This window comes from Sinohyriopsis cumingii, unplaced genomic scaffold, assembly GCF_028554795.1.
Source record: "Sinohyriopsis cumingii isolate HCF-2022 unplaced genomic scaffold, ASM2855479v2 utg000229l, whole genome shotgun sequence".
NCBI classification, from domain to species: domain Eukaryota; kingdom Metazoa; phylum Mollusca; class Bivalvia; order Unionida; family Unionidae; genus Sinohyriopsis; species Sinohyriopsis cumingii.
In genome coordinates, this window is record NW_028315879.1 from 6,234,184 (window position 1) to 6,252,035 (window position 17,852).

The window sequence follows — 17,852 nt, forward strand, 5'->3', positions numbered from 1 at the left end:
ATGTGAATTCCTCAGCCTTGTCTGGATATGATGTCTTGCTCACATCAATGCGTGGTTGACCCTCTTGCCTACAGCGGTGGATCTTCTTTGGCTGAAGCTTCATTTTGCAGCACACCAGCGAGTGGTCAGTGTCGCAGTCAGCACTGTGGAAGGTACGGGTAAGAAGCACACCCTTCATGGCTGACCGTCTTGTAATGATCAAGTCGAGCTGGTGCCAGTGTTTAGACCGGGGATGCCTCCAAGACACTTTGTGCTGTGGCTTTGTCTGAAAGAATGAATTGGTGATGCTGAATTCGTGGTACGAGCAAAGCTCTAGAAGGCGCTACCCATTCTCATTCATCTTCCCAACGCCGAACTTGCCAAGACAGGAGGGCCAAGAGTCATGATCGGCACCCACCCTAGCATTGAAGTCGCCCAGCAAAATCAAGTTCTCTTCCTTGGGAATTTTGACAATGAGCGAGTTTAACTCATCATAAAACTCATCCTAGGTATCTGCGGCGGATCTTAGTGTGGGAGCGTAAACACTGATCAGGTTGACAGGCCCGTTTGTGGTGTGGAGGCGGAGGGATAGCAGTCTTTCATTTCCTTGTTGGCAGGGTTCTATCATTCCCAGCAGAGTGTTTCTGACAGCGAATCCAACACCAAACTCTCTGGCTTCATCTGCACTCTTTCCTTGCCAGAAGAATTTGTAGTTCTTTTCTCTGAGGGACCCAGAATCTGGTAGTCTCCAGTAGTGAGGCGATGTCGACCTGGAGCCTTGCAAGTTCGTCGTTGATGACTTTAGTCTTACGAACATCACTGATTGTCTGCAGATCATCTGAAAGCCCAGTCAGCATCGTCCGGACATTCCAGGTACCTAGCTTGAGGATTGAAGTCTTCTTTTTTATTTTTATTTTGTTATTTCTTGGTGCAGTAGTTGCAGTCCGCTTGTCAGGTACTCGCGTACCTTAAGCCTTACGCACCTAGCAAGGCAGGCGAACTGTGGCGGGACGGCACCTTATTGGCTGGGGGCTGCCCAGTTTGAGGCGGGCGGTAGCTGTCCAGTGAAATATGTTGGTCTCTCCCACCGTCAGAAGCAACCCCTGGCGTCTGGCTCTACGCCAATCGAGCGGTGACTTATAACCGGTAAACTGCTGATTCCCGTGTTGTGTCGACGCTATGGAGCGAAGCTGGAGTGTCCTCTCCAGGGCGCAAGCCTGGGCAGGGTGATATGGAGAATCAACTGTTGCCCATGCAGCTGATCCCCCCTCTCCACGCAGCTGATGGATCCAAGGGAAAGGACAAGCCGATACGTCATGGCACCAACTGCGTCGCAGGAGTTGCCGAGATGACACTGAAATCAATGCCAAGTCGCCTTAGGGACTCCGACTCCGGATTTTCTGTTGGTGTTTACTCCCTTAGCCTTTCCCCTGAGAGGGTATAGTCACAAGGACGCGAAGGTTTGAAATCGGAGTTTACCTTCTCCTAGATGGGCGGCCACCCAAGGTTAACAAGACCCATCTGCCCGAAGCATCTGGTTTTGAGGCGCCAGAAGCAAGCCTGTCATCCCTTCTCCAGTCAGTTTAAACAGGTTCCGCCACTCGTGAAGGCCTGGAGCTGGATTTGGTTGTCAGAGGGTGTATGGCTTTTGTAATCTGGTAGCGGAAGGTTATAGTGCGATTCAGATTATTGACAGGGATATGAACAAGTATGCAGTACTCTGTTTGCATGTTATTTTGTCGCTATTATAATAAATATTGAAAATGTTTGTGTGTATATAGAAAAACTCATATGGCTAAATAATAATTTTATTTAGCCATATGAATTTTAGTATATCATGTTTTTTATTTAGCCAATCAATGGTATGTCATTCGTACATTACAGAAAGTCGAACATAAGGAAATATTTCAGGTGTGTTTATACTGATTCATTTGAAACGCTCAGATGCTATTAACCCGAATATAAGCAGAAAACAGATTATTTGGAATATTTTCTCGTATTCAGCTTACTAGGTGTGGATAACTAGGTGTGGATATATAGGTACGGGCTAACTAGATGTAGCTAGAGACTGATGTAGTAAGGAGAGATGAAAGACCGTCAGTAGAAGTGTCAACGTGTGTGTGTGTGTGTGTGTGTGTGTGTGTGTGTGTGTGCATGGAAGGCCATGGTGGTTAAAGTGACCGAGCCGGGAAAGTAGGCCAAGAGCATATGAAATGTCAAGTAAACATTGGCCATATGCATGAGAAAAGTCACAGTAATGTTTGACTATAGGGAGAATTGTCATTATAATGTTTGACTATATAGAGAAATGTCATTATAATGTTTGACTATAGGGCGAAATGTCATTACAGTGTTTGACTATAGAGAGAAATGTCATTATAATGTTTGACTATAGGGCTAAATGTCATTATAGTGTTTGACTATAGAGAGAAATGTCATTATAATGTTTGACTATAGGGAGAATTGTCATTATAGTGTTTGACTATAGAGAGAAATGTTATTATAATGTTTGACTATAGGGCTAAATGTCATTATAGTGTTTGACTATAGAGAGAAATGTCATTATAATGTTTAACTATAAGGGTAATGTCATTAAAGTGTTTGAATATAAAGATCAAGTCAGTATAATGGTTGACTATACAGACAAACATCACGATAGTATTTGACTAATACAACGTCATGGTTATTGAATATTCCAAATAATTATTTGCTATTCATCATCGTTTTCCATTGGTGCCATATTATTTATGTCCCTTTGTATTTATTTCAGCGTCCTGTTTCTTTATTTTACAATCATTAGTGCGAGAGGACAATACATTTTTCATTGTCACTCACATACGTGTTTCTTATTTCTTGAATCCAATTTAGTTTCAGAGCGTGATAGTTCGAATAGGTTACAACTGTATTATGAACGAAATCGAAAAATAAAATCCTAAAAATAAGTTATATTTGAGTCCAAAAGGATCGAATGTTTGGAATAAATTTCCGATTCTCGAATGCACTGATCTGCCAACAGTCTTGGCACATTAAAACGGCATTGTCCAGATCTCCTCTGAATAATTTAATATAGTGATCCTCGTGATTCATTTTGAATATTCCAAACAAATGTTTCCTTTCATATATGTAAACCCACAATTAAATAAATCTAAACAACAACAACTATTACTACTGTAACTACTACTACTACTACTACTACTACTATTAATACTACTACTACTACTATTAATACTACTACTACTACTAATAATAATAATAATAATAATAATACTAAAACATAGTAAATGAGACTCCAAAATAGGAATCCGAGATAGGAACGAATCCAAAATAGGAATGAAATAATTGTTCTGTTCTCTTCCTTTATACGTCTCCAAGTGTCTGTTACGTTTGTATGTCGCATTATACAAGTCATACACCCTACTGCTCAAATATTTCACAACAAAACTGACCTAATTCGCTCCAATGGAAAAAAAAACAACTTAATTTTAAAGAACCCATCAGTTAATAAGAAATTACCCCCAAAGTGTCAACATTTCAATAGATAATTTGTACTTAAATTGTCAACACCAATTTATAGCTTAATATCAATACAAATAATAAATATCAATGAAAAAATAATGATTCTGTTTATAGAAAATGAATACAATTTAGTCATGAACATAAATTGCACTCAACGTAGGCACAGTCATGTACCAAAAAGATGCAAAACTATATATATACATAACGATGATTTAAAGCACGCTTCTGTGATCTATTTCAGCGCAGAACAAACATATTTGTTGGTTTCACAGGTATTCAAATTGGTGGAAGCATTCGACTTCACCCTCTACGGAGATTCCAACAACCCACTTAATATTTTCTGTAAATAATTGTAACAAGAGCTGACACGGCTATGCTTACTGTACAATGCTTCAAACATACTTGGCAAAATAAATATTAATGAATGGTATCAGCTGATTTCAATGTGTACCAGATTATAATAAAAATCATTTAAATACATATTGTTATTAAAAGTCCATTGTTTAATCTGGGTGGGCCTTGTCCAAGAAAACTGTGTTCCACCTAATTCCGATATTCCCGTCTGTCAAACGCAGCTTGTCATGAATTGTTAGCTGCCGTCAGTCGTATCAACACTTCTTATCATGGATCGTCCTTTACGCAGGAAATCAGCTATTTTCTGCATTTCTGTCAAAGGTTCCTTGCTTGTGGAAAACATTGTTTCTGGCTGCTACATATTTGTCATTTTCGTCGAGGATGACCGTAAATTATTCCTTGAATATCTTGTTGTTGTATAGGCCTTTTATAACACGTTGTCGAGGATCGTATTGAACTTTGCATTGGACAACAAGCAAAGCTTGTTGGTCAGTGTGGTGCTTTTAGCCTTCATGTTCGGATGCCGACTAACGAATTACCAACTTTTCAACAGCCGACCTCAAAACAGCAAAGGGATGTTGTGGTCCATTGTAATGGCAAGTGGATAAATGTTGACTGATTCAGCCACACTATCCGCTACAACCACAAAAGAATGGCGTCGATCGCATTTATGGCGCGAAAGTAACTTTTGTAGATACCACGCCATTGCGAAGTCTCATCATGTATTCTCAAGATCCGAAATTTCTTTTCAAGCTAAGTTGATGGGGATCATCTAGCTAACAGCTGGTTAGCTCAGGGCATTTCTTTAAAAATACAACCCAGTGTTCAATGTCTTCATGGTTTGCATTCTCGTTTCATTATAATATGTAATGTTGTTTTTCATAATCAGTTAGGGTAGATTCTCTTACCAAATCATTTGTGCTCATTGTCTATATCAAATTGTTTTGTAAGCTTCGTCAACACTCCGTTGTCAGGATTGTCAGGCGGCATCAATTGTTCGTATTCTATGTTCAGCTGACTGCTTCTTGCTTTGTTTAAAGCAATAACGATACAATGTGAGATACCCAAAATTGGTTCGAGTCGTTGAAAATCCCGTGAACTGTGCACACCTAATAATGTTTCTGGTGGAAAACATATACAGAACGATACTTGAAAGGCTTTCATCTGAGGCGTTAGCCAGAACGGCAGTACTGTCATTATGTACGAATAATACCCAGTTTACATAGATTGAAATCGATGACCGGTGTCTTACCTTGGCTGCCGTAAAGGTTAATGAAGTACGGACTGGCGACAGCTACGGTGATGGAGTAATGTTTAAAAGTTTTGGTGAGGTAAATTCAACTATAATACCTATCGAGAGCTCATAGATGCCGCTATTACATAATGTGGTCTTATTGTCTCCTACACGATATTATAAGATTATCCGATTGCGACTCACTGCCACATAAACAAATCTTGTATCAAGGCATTTGTCAGACCAATAGGAATGACACTGCAGCAAATAAACGCTTTAATACCGATGTATAATAAAGCGTCCTCTGCGACTTTAACACTAGCGATGCAGAAGTATCCAACAGCGATGCAGACAAACTGCAGATTTAACAACTGTTGACCAACAACCACGTGTAGTTTGGGATAACATCTCATTAAGAAACAACAAATTGCTCGATGTATTCCATCAGTACTTGCTGACCCATGTCGAGACGGAAGACGTATAACCAGTGAAGCTCAGGAAATGTAGACTGTAAAATGAAGTTCTGAAAAAATCAAAAAGACCTTTTTGCCGTTTGGTGCGCGATGAACGGTAGTGGCGTTAACATGTTGTCGTTTCGACTGCAATATCACGAATAGCAACGTTAGCACGACGAAGTTTCTATTGCTTTTCCGATTATTATCAGGAAAGACAAATTTAACATCATATGAAGTGCCCCTCACCGGACTTCACTAAAGACTTTGGTAAAGCCTTTGTGATTTCTGCAGATCCTGAGGATTATCTCATTCTTAGCTTGGGTTATAAGGTACCAACTATATGTCATAACAAACTGTTCCACCAGCATAGGGCTCGTATTTTGTTGCTTTACGGGTGGCATTTATATCGTCCCTCTATTAGAATATGATATTGTGCACCTCCACAAGGTGAGGGTTGCTGGCTGTGTCGTGCATGGTCGTTCCACAATTTTAGATGTCTTCGTAATCGACGTCCCACAGGGTAATTACACGTTTAAGACATATTATGATGTTGGCTATGCCGTTGCATTTTCTCCTACTTTATGGATTCGCATTTCGCACTGCTCCAGCATTTCTGTGACGGACATCAGTCAGGCCCTGTCGTCTGCCACCATTTTAAAGAATCCCACCATCCACCACGCGATTCAAATTAGCTCAGCATCCACAAGCTGGAAAATGTTTTGTTTTTTCGGTTGGTCTCACACATTTCAAAGAGATTTTATACTAATGCTACCAGTGGAGCTTTCGTAAAAGGATTGTCAATACATGGAAAAGAGTGGACATGTTTCCATGAAGTTCTGCATAGGCTACTCGCAGGTGACCAATCCTTCTAAAAAACCTTTTAACGCCTCGCTGCTCATGGGCAAGGGATGCTCACCAAAGGCAAGCTCGTAATCCTCGCGATATAGCTCCCGATAGCATGACTCATCACAATGGCTTAGTATATATTTTCCTGTAGTGCATTCCCCACAATAGGATCAGTTTATAAATGACAACATCTGTCTCTAAAACAGCAAGTATGACTCAATCATTAGCACTCACGTACTTCATACAGCAACTCTGTGAACATCTACATACTGCGCTTTAGAATATTTTCCCACACGCTGAAATTTGGCCCTCATATTAACGTTGGGTCTTTTCTCCGCGTGCCTTTTCTAAGAACATAGGACAATTTAACTAGTTTCTTTTATGCAGTGTCTACGGGTGCAATATCCAGTTGTCAAGCAGGGACTAGGCCTTCAAAACTTTTTGTATCAAAATCCATACCCACACCCACCTTCACCTGGTCAGCACATGCAGGTAAAATGCATCTAAAACAAACAAAAACGTCCGCTGAGACCCAGCTAGAGTAGGACCGGCTAAATTAGTTTTGTCACCACCGCCACCTAACTTCTCATTTGGTTGGCCTCACCCGTTACTTGAGATTGTCTCATGGTTCAGGGGGCCCATGTTATATCCGTTAAAGATATAGAAGTCCTAAATGACAAGGGTAGTAACAATGTGTGCTAAATTGGCATTAGGTGTCTTCCATTCTCACAATGTTAGCAAAATCAAGAAAACGCAATCCACCTGGTACATGTTCCATGCGATCATAGTTGATACCAATGTTAAATTTCTCCTTATGGCTTTATTTACTCCATATGATACCTTTGCCTAGAGCACAGGGTCATACCAATCCCCTTAACTACTGAGAGAAAGGCTGAGCGGAAGTTGCCTCAACAACAATATTTTATGCATAGAACTGCGCATATTGAACACATGTACATCAGGAAATTATAGATACTTTATCAGATATACAACGCCTGTGTCAAGTGGACACATTGTGAGAAACACTGATTCAGTGATTCAAAGACACATTTGTAACCGGGGTAACGTATAAAATGCTTTCTTAATACATGTGTAAGAATTATATTACTGTTAGAGTGCTCTTTACTAATTAGTGGACAGCTAAGTTGTTTGAGGTATAATAAAATAAATATGTCTAAATATTGTCATAAGGACACGCAGTCTCCCTTGCCAATTTCTAGCTACTAGATAGAATGCTAAATCAAGGTAGATTTAATTTTTATTTAAAGGTTGCAAACATCAGTTTCACTGACTATTCTCGATTTTGTCTTGTCAATCCTGTGTAGACCGGTAAACCTTAGTACTGAATAACAATAAGACTTATCAATAGTCACCCTCTATGTAATGCATTGTATCGTGTACTTTGTTCAAGATAATTACTATTTTACACAAGAAATGGTTTTCTTCCGCAATACATATATGATGCATATTTATATCAAAAAGACTGTTTTGGGTGGGGTCTCATCACCCTGGAGTTATCTAGCTCGAAAGTTTTCAGAGTGTAACGACGTTTATTTTATTAATTTCATATGTTATCGATTGTGAGTTTGCATGTTATGATCTGTGGATCGCTTTCGTATTTCTGAATTCAAACTTGAATAGTGTGGCCTTAATGGTCTGGCAGTCTAGTTCAGTAACATACGCTGAATTTAATTTTGATTTATTTTTCAATCAACACTCATCCACGATAGGACTGCTCGACTGTTGACAAACATAGGCATGTGTGTGATGACAGTTAACGTCGAATGTTACATAGGTGTTATTGTTTAATTATTATTAACTTCAAAAAAACTTTCCGTATAATGTTTTGTTTGTCGTTGGGGTTACACTGAATTTTGGGTATAATCATATAGGTGAAACTGTACTTTAAATAGTACCAAATCATCCAATGCAGAGATGATGACATCGTATATGTAATATAACAAGGCCATGGTAGGTATAGGTAATGACACCGTGTATATAATATAACAAGGCCATGGTAGGTATAGGAAATGACACCGTGTATGTAAAATATCAAGGCCATTGTAGGTATAGGAAATGACACCGTGTATGTAATATAACAAGTCCATGATAGGTATAGGAAATGACACCATGTATGTAATATAACAAGGCCATGGTAGGTATAGGAAATGCTACAGTTTATGTAATATAACAAGGCCATGGTAGATATAGGTAATGACACCGTGTATGTAATACAACAAGGCTATGGTAGGTATGGGAAATGATACCGTGTATGTAATATAACAAGGCCATGATAGGTATAGGTAAAGACACCGTGTATTTAATATAACAAGGAAATGGTAGGTATGGATAATGACACCGTGTATGTAATAAGAACAAGGCCATGGTAGGTATAGGAAATGACACCTTGTATGTAATTTAACAAGGCCATAGTAGGTATAGGAAATGACACCGTGTATGTAATATAACAAGGCCATGGTAGGTATAGGTAATGACACCGTGTATGTAATATAACAAGGCCATGGTAGGTATAGGTAGTGGCATTGTACATGGATTTGAACAATGCCATGGTAGGGATAGGTAATGACACTGAATATGGAATATAACAAGGCCATGGTAGGTATAGGTAATGACACTGTATATATAATAAAACAAGCCCATGGAAAGTATAGATTATCACACTGTATATATTATAGTATAAGGCCATTGTAGCTATATGTAATGACACTGTATATGGATTTGAACAATGCCATGGTAGGTATAGGTAATGGCACTGTATATATGATAAAACAAGCCCATGGAAAGTATAGATTATCACACTGTATATATTATAGGATAAGGCCATTGTAGCTATATGCAATGACACTGTACATAGATTTGAAGAATGCCATGGTAGGATAGATAATGACACTATTTATGGAATAGAGCAAGGCCAGGGTAGTTATAGGTAATGACACTGTATATGGAATAGAGCAAGGCCATGATAAGTATAGGTAATTACACTGTGTATGGAATAGAACAAGGCCATGGTAGATATAGGCAATGACAATGTATATGGAATAGAACAAGGCCATGGCAGGTAGAGGTACTGCCATTAAATTTGGAATGGAGCACGGTCTTGGTTAGTATAGTTAATGCCACTGTTTATGAAATAGAGTTAGGACAGGGTAGGTATATGTTGTTGTTGTTAATGTGGGGTTTAACGCCATTTTTCTGCACACGATAGGCTATACATGGCGGCCAGTATTAATGGTGGAGGAAGAACCCAGGGAAACCCGGAAAGAACCAGCGACCCACGAGAAGCTACTGGCAAGCTTTCTCACATACCCACACTGGCTGAATCTTAGACTCGAACCGCCGCAGACAGAGGTGAGATGGCAGTGATCCGTAACGAAGAGCGCTTTAGACCACTCGGCCACTCGGCCACTCGGTTGGTATAGGTAATAATAATAATAATAATAATCATAATAATAATAATGAGGACTTTGTATAGCGCCTAATGTTTAGAAGCTCTAAGCTCTTTACAACATTAGACAACACCTATAACATAAAAGACATAATAATATTATTACAAAAACAAACACTATGAAATTAGAAAAACATTCAAAAATAATAAACATGCTGAGAATATTTCAGGTAGGAAACATTATTAGGTCTTTTAGTCGAAATAAGTGAGTTTTGAGAGCCCTCTTGAATGCGATCACTGTGTCTTTGTGTCTAAGTTCAGAGGGCAATTCATTCCACGTTGCTGGGCCCTGATATGCAAAAGAACGCTCACCATATGACTTTGTTTTCATACTGGGAATAATGAGTATACGATTGTCAGAAGAGGAGCGTTAGTATCTTGATGGTGTGTACACATGGGTGAGATCGGATAGGTATGTTGGATTAGAGTCCGACAATGAAACGTAACACAGAGAACAAAATTTGTCTTTGATTCTGGATCGAATGGATAGCCAGTGTAGGGTGCAGAACAGTGGGCAGGTGTGCTCTGATCGTGGTACTCTAAGTATGATCCCAGCAGCTGTGTTTTGAACTTTTTGAAGTTTCTGGAGTAGATATTGAGATGAACCAGACAGAACTGAGTTACAATAGTCCAGTCTTGAAAGTACTAATGAACACACAAGTGTTTTAGTGGCATCAACTGAAAGATATTAGCGAATTGAGCTGATGCGTCTCAGCTCAAGATATGCAGCCTTGCATACGTTCATGACATGTTGGTGCAATGTGAGAGTACTGTCCAGAGTAACACCTAAGTTTCGTACTTATTGTGTGAATTTAATGTTGGCGTTGCTGATATTTATTGTTTGAGGTAAAGGATATGAATGAGAAAGTCTTTGTGTTGTGATCACAATGGCCTCGGTTTTATCATCATTCATCTGCAGCTTGTTACATGTCATCCATGATTTCACAAGTAATGACACTGTAGATGGAATAGAGAAAGGCCATAATAAGTATAGGTAATGACACTGTATGTGTAATAGAACACGGCCATCGTCGGTATAGGTAATGACACTGTATATGTAATACAACAAGGCCATGGTAGATATAGGTAATGCCATTGTATATAGAATTAAAAAGGCAATGATAGGTATATGTAATGACACTGTATATGGAATATTATAAGGCCATGGTAAGTATAGGTCATGGCACTGTATATGGAATTGAACAAAGCAGTGGTAGGTATAAGTAATGACACTTTATATGGAATATAACAAGGCCATGTTAGGAATAGGTAATGACTGTATGCAGAATGTAACAAGAACATGGTAGGTATAGGTAATGACACTGTATATGGAATAGAGCAAGGCCATGGTAAGTATAGGTAATGACACTGTATATATGATAGAACAAGGCCATGGAAAGTATAGGTAATCACACTGTATATATTACAGAGCAAAGCCATGGTAGCTATAGGTAATGACACTGTATATGGAATAGAACTAGGACATGGTATGTAAAGCTTATGACACTGTACATGGATTTGAACAAGGCCATGGTAGGTATAGGTAATGATACTGAATATGGAATATAACAAGGCCATAGTTGGTATAAGTAATGACAATGTATATGTAATATAGCAAGGCCTTGGTAGGTATAGGTAATGACACTCTGTATGAAATAGAACAAGACCATGGTAAGTATAGGTAATGACACTTTATATGCAATAGAACAAGACCGTGGTTGGTATAGGTAATGACAATGTATATGTAATATAACAAGGCCATGTTTAGTATAGGTAATGACACTGTATATGTAATATAACAATAAAGTAATGAATTTAATGTGGGGAACACATTATCTATGGGCACATGGATCTCCGGAATGGGAACAAGAAGTATTCCCCAACGTCGTTCCGTGATGGTGGAGTTATCACTTTTATTGCAAAAGAGGCGGTGTCAATATTTTTCATAATAAAGTATTTTATTGTTCCTCTACCATATACATTCGAAATTAGTTTACATACTAAACTCACTTGCACACTTACTTACTACTTTCGTGATTCATCATGCATCATAATAATTACGTTCCGTGAGTTCTTGCTTAACCTATTTCGTTGTTTTCGTTATTTTGTTATTGTGCTATTGTATTTTTTTCTGCTTTCCATCTGTTGTTAATGTGGTTAAACTTCCCCTAAATTGATATGTTTGTATGCATAGGTTGGTGTTGTCAATATAAATCTGATAGCAATTTCAACTTTTTGGTTGATTCCAAATAACTGGGACCTCTGTGACTTTGGACGAAGGACTGGGACGAATCCTTCAATCGATATTATCATATGTTCCGACTGTTCCTTGATGAATTGAAGCGAGGCTAACTTTGATGTCAGCCGCGCTCGAACGTTAAAATTTCCTTACTTGTTTCATTATAGGCTGCCTAGTATGTACAGACATATTCTGTATAAAACTTTAGGATACAGCTGTGATATTTCTTGATTAATCATATCCGTATCTCGTCTTTACAGTCAGGCCATTGTAACAATTTGCCAGGAACGTTTTGGAAAGATTTTGAACCCTTGGACTTCCATTTAAAGCCAAATCCAACGCTCCCACCCATTCAATGACGACATTCCTTGTGACTTGACAAATACTTGCACACATAAATGTATATATTAGGCTAAGCAAGCGAACGAGGAAACATCAATTTAGGTTAAACTTTTATAATCTTATTTCGGACACAAGAATTATGTTAATTACCATGTGCATACCTGACAATTATCAACCTATGTACGTGTTATTAAAGCAATAGCTATGATGTAGGTTCTAGTCATCACGTACATACTTGAGAACTCTTACGTATATGCCTGTTACTTATCACATACGAATGTAGTTGTTCGGAAATACGTACGTACTATTTGCATGTATACGTATTAATTGTCACGTACATACTTGATAGTTGTTAGGTATATATTTATTAATTACCATATGCACACACACACACACACGGACGCATATATATATATATATATATATATATATATATATATATATATATATATATATATATATATATATATATATATGTGTGTGTGTCTGTGTGTTATAAAGATTATTTTAACATTTCATAGGGGCCTGGAAGATTTTAGAAAGTTATCACCGATACACGTTAGTTCCTTCTTCATCTTCTGTTCATAATAGTTATGTACTTGTCCACGTTCTAAATGGAGAAACGGGAAAAGTAATAAATGATTATTATGACGCGCATTGGTTGGTGGTATCATGTTAAGATTTAAATACGTATTGCAATTATGTTCATAATGAAATGACATCTTCCTTTGATGGTATAGTAAATATAGCCACTTAAAATATTTTCAGATTTGGAAAAGATTCACACAGCTCAACGTAGCCAGATGGCTCATACAAATAGCAGCTTTCAGAAACATGACGGGCCTGATATGCGTCCAGAAAATGATATATCCTGGTCAAAGTCTTCGGAAACTTCTGATAGCCAAGACAACCATCTCCTGCATCCAAATCATGGCTTATATACTTTCTTCGAGACTTCAGATTCAGTATACGATTCTTACTATTATTCCGAGTTCTTGTACCCATTGCATGATTTTGAAGAGAAGATTTATATCTACGTTTGGACATTCCTGGTTATTTTAACAGCCTTTGCAAATATGCTGATCGTAGCCGTTTTCGTCCGAAAAAGCATGCGAACAACCACCAATCTTATCCTTCTTTTCATCGCAATATCGGACTCTCTAACTGGACTTGTCACCCTGCCTACGTATATACATGTCTTCACCAGTGGAAAGCAGGGATGGGTCGGTCTGAGTGAAAGCTGGTGTGAGGCATTTATGATCTGTAAGTTTTACATATCTAAGGCTTTCCACACGGTGTCCATATGGCAGACATTGTTGCTTGGATTTCAAAGATTTTTTTGTGTCTGGTTTCCATTCAAAACAAACTCATGGTTTACGACTCGCCGAACTTTGATCACAGTCGCTGTCATTACTATATTTGCGTTCGTCATCCATATTTACCATCTTAATGAGAAGAAAGCAGACAAAACGCAAGGTTTCTGTCAGTGGGCTATAGAAAATCCATGTGTGGAATCTTGCATCTTTCTGTGGATAACTTTGCTTCTTGTGAATATATTGCCATGCGTCCTATTACTTGTCCTCACAATCTTAATGATCCATAAGTTGTTTCATCGAAACATTCGAAAAGGGTCATTCAGTGCTGAACAACGTCGAGAGAGGGACCAAGAAAATAAAAGAGCCTCCATTATTGTGGTCTGCATTGCTATCATCTTTCTGATTCCAGAAATCCCATACGGAATTTTTCTACTGGTGACTGTAGTTAAAAAGCACAGCGGTCAAGACATTTTGGCACTAAGAGAAAATCGTCTTTTCCATTTCATGTACGAGATAGCCTTGTTGCTAAGTTTCCATGCAAACTTTTGGGTCTATATAATTATGAACAGACGGTTCAGGGACGAATTGAAATCCATGTTCCTAGATATTATGAGAACATTGCTGCCAAAGCGTGTCATCGTCCCATTTATTACTGTTTCCATGGAAACAAGTCAGAGTCAATCCCATAGCACAAAGGTAACGGATGTGAACGAACATTCTACCTTAGTTTAAACCAACATCCTTAGCTAGTTACAAATATATCGGGTTTATATTTGTTTACCAGGGAAAGTAGTTCCTTTATGCACGTGAATGCTATATGTGTATTGGCGCGCGGGTTCAGTATCGGTTAATACTGCACGATTCTGACAATGTATAGTTAACAGGGGAAAAACAAATGAGCATATAATACAAATATTTAAATGCTGTATCATTGTAACATAGAACTAGATTCACAGACCAATATAAATTTATTTGGTTTACAAAATATGACTGAAATGTTAGAGATTAGCGCTATATTCCAATTATTAAATATATATGTCTTAATGCAAACATAAAAATAAATTCAATAATTATAAGCTGGTAAGTATAATAGAAAACCTGATTTAAACTCAGTATATGTGCACTCCAGACCAGTAAACAAAAATTCCAAAAAGATGCAGTATATAATAGGTCCACTTTAAATTCAAGATGCATACCAACAACAGCATACACTTAGATGTTTAGATGTTTTATGATGTTCAAAATGCACTCAAACACAAACACATACGTATGTATGTATGAATGTAGCTAAATCAGTATGTATGTATGTATGTATGTATGTATGTATTTATGTATGTATGTATGTACATAGGCGCCCGCATCATATGTCACGTGACCCACTGGAAATCATATATTTATATATTATGATATTGCACTTGCACAAATCAATAAAGTAACAAAATTTCCCGCGTTTACGCACGGAACTACGCAACTAACTGTCCCGGCCGTGATTGACTTACCCCGTACAAAAAATCCTGCGGGCGCCCATGTGTATGTATATGTGTGCGTACATGCGTGCGTGCATACATCTATGTATGTATGTATTTATGTATGTATGTATACTGCACATTCGTGTTTCATAGTAATCAAAATGTACAAATCACATACACATGTATGTATACATGCATAGTGTTTTGCTGTTGAATAACTAGCTATATTGTACATGAAATTAACATCATTTGGATATATATTATGGAGTATTTAAACTATTACGTCCGTTATTTACTCGAAACAATGAACATTTATTTTTATTTTGTGCTTCAAAACGTGTTGGAGGGCTACAGTGTATAGAATAATCAAGTGATGTCGAATGTTTATAGTTTATTTTCTGCTGTGCATTTTGTACATTCGAACAGAAAGTATGAACAGTGCCATAACTCTACAAAATACAAGGTAAACAAAGCACATGCACGGGGGAAATCTTTTAAAAACTAATATTCATATTCTTGCGTTTTATATTTTATACCAATGTATAAAGAGATTATCATCCTGGCGGATGACATTTTTTTCATCATAATGTTACCATATCTATTCAATAAAAAGATGAAAGTAATACAATCTTTCTCTTGGAACATCCACTTCTTCAAGTATTTCATAACACAAGAACTGTATACATAAGAGAGCACGTCACATTCGTCATGTAGGCTCGTCAGCGTTCGTTCTGTTTAGCATTGTGACATAGTTTTCGTGTGACTGATGCACGAAAACCATGTACTGAGGTGTGCCTGCTGTGGGAACGACGAGTGATAACATTACCGCTACGAATGCACCTATGATACTTCCAGAAAAAACCTTTAATGTGGATTTAGCTGATTTCTGACCCTATTTTCAAGCATTTTCCCCGCGCCAGTGGTACCAACTTCTCCGCTATTTTTTCCATCGTTAGTATCGGTGCAGGATTTCATAAAGAGAAGGAACAACTATAAATAATGTTACAACGACAGAAAAAAAGCAGAAACATTATGGTGTATTCAATAACAGCAAAAAGAGGAAAGAAAAAGATATTGAGAACAAGAGACAGTGAAAATATTACAGTGAAAGGGGATAAAAGAAATACATGAAAACCTCCCTCCTCAAAATCAATAAATAAGTACTAAGCTTTTAACGGAGACGACATAAATATAAATAGCATATACCCGAGGCTGATATAAAAGGGCTCTCAAAACTCACTTATTTCGACTACAAGAACAAACTTAAAGACCTAATAATCTTTCCTACATGAAATATTCTCAGCATGTCTTTTATTTTTTAATGTTTTTTCTAATTTCATGTTGTTTGTTTTTCTAATAATATTATTATGTTTCTTATCTTATAGGTTTTGTCTAAAGTAGTAAAGCGCTTAGAGCTTCTAAAGATTAGGCACTATATAAAGTCCTCATTATTATTATTATATATATATATATATATATATATATATATATATATATATATATATATATATATATATATATATATCACACGTGCAAAACATCTCTTTATATATTAACATGCATAAAAAGCGAGTACTTGTGAGCTGGAAAAAATAAATAGAAATTGCCTTTTATTGCAAATATTCAAGTTAATCTAAAATAAAGAAATTTCTTCAGACGAAGTTTGCATTTCTCTGAGATTACTTCCCTTTAATTCCTTGACAACAACGATAAACCCCATGCTGGATCGGACGGACTCGCATTGTTTTCAGATAGGTTCAAATAGTTTACAAAATGGCAATTTGTTTTAAATTTATTGTAGCAGATTAGATCGACCGAATCTTACCGCTTTCTTAGGTTTCGTATTTGTATATGATCAGCCAATGAAAGTACTGCAGATTTAAGAAAAGTTTGTGGAGTTTAGTGTGTTGTGCCGGAGAACGAGTTTAATTTTCTAAACTGCGATTCGGGACCATGTTAGGTATATAATTAAAAATAATTGTCTGTTTCTACCTCGCCCGATTCATACCAAAGACTTATCAAAACGATACTAACAGTTACTTCACAAAGAACTCAGCATTAAAAGGTTAAGGCTAGGACTGGTCGGCCTGGTGTCAAGATAATGTGCCTGAGTGAAACATGACGCAACATGTCTGCGGCCCCGGTCCTAGACATCACTATAAACTGCCACACTGCAGACAGCAACAGGACATGACTGAACAACTGTTAAAGCTACGTTAAAAAAAAAACTAAACTAAAACTCATACGTTAATATAATATATATTTTATCGCGTGAAACAAAAATCAAAACTACTCGTTACAATATCACATTTTGGTACCACACGATAAATATATCCATTATTAAGGTAATATATTTCCATGAAAATGTACTGAGATCTTGTTCGTGTTGGCGATGCTAAATACATTTAAAACAATATTCATTGGGCAACGCTTATTGTATCAACGCTAAATAAGTTGATAACGAGAAATTCAACATATTTTACCATTTATTACAAAGTTATTGCGAGATGAACATTTTGTTTGATTATATATTGTCATAAGCATCGGGTTTATTTTTGTCAGTCTAAGCTCTAAGTCTAAGTAGTCAAATCTGACTTGTACCTAACTTAGTGAAAAATGACTGCATGCGTTATCAG

General features: G+C 37.3%; 1 protein-coding gene across 1 annotated transcript; it reads left to right on the forward strand.

The window, feature by feature from the left end:
- Positions 1 to 7,362: 7,362 nt before the first annotated feature.
- Positions 7,363 to 15,844, forward strand: LOC149774483 (sex peptide receptor-related protein 2-like). The gene is made up of 2 exons (XM_089945130.1): positions 7,363 to 7,476; positions 13,200 to 15,844. The coding sequence occupies exons 1-2, from the start codon at positions 7,473 to 7,475 to the stop codon at positions 14,477 to 14,479; spliced, it is 1,284 nt and encodes a 427-aa protein (XP_089801256.1). The 5' UTR covers positions 7,363 to 7,472; the 3' UTR covers positions 14,480 to 15,844.
- The last annotated feature ends 2,008 nt before the right edge of the window (positions 15,845 to 17,852 follow it).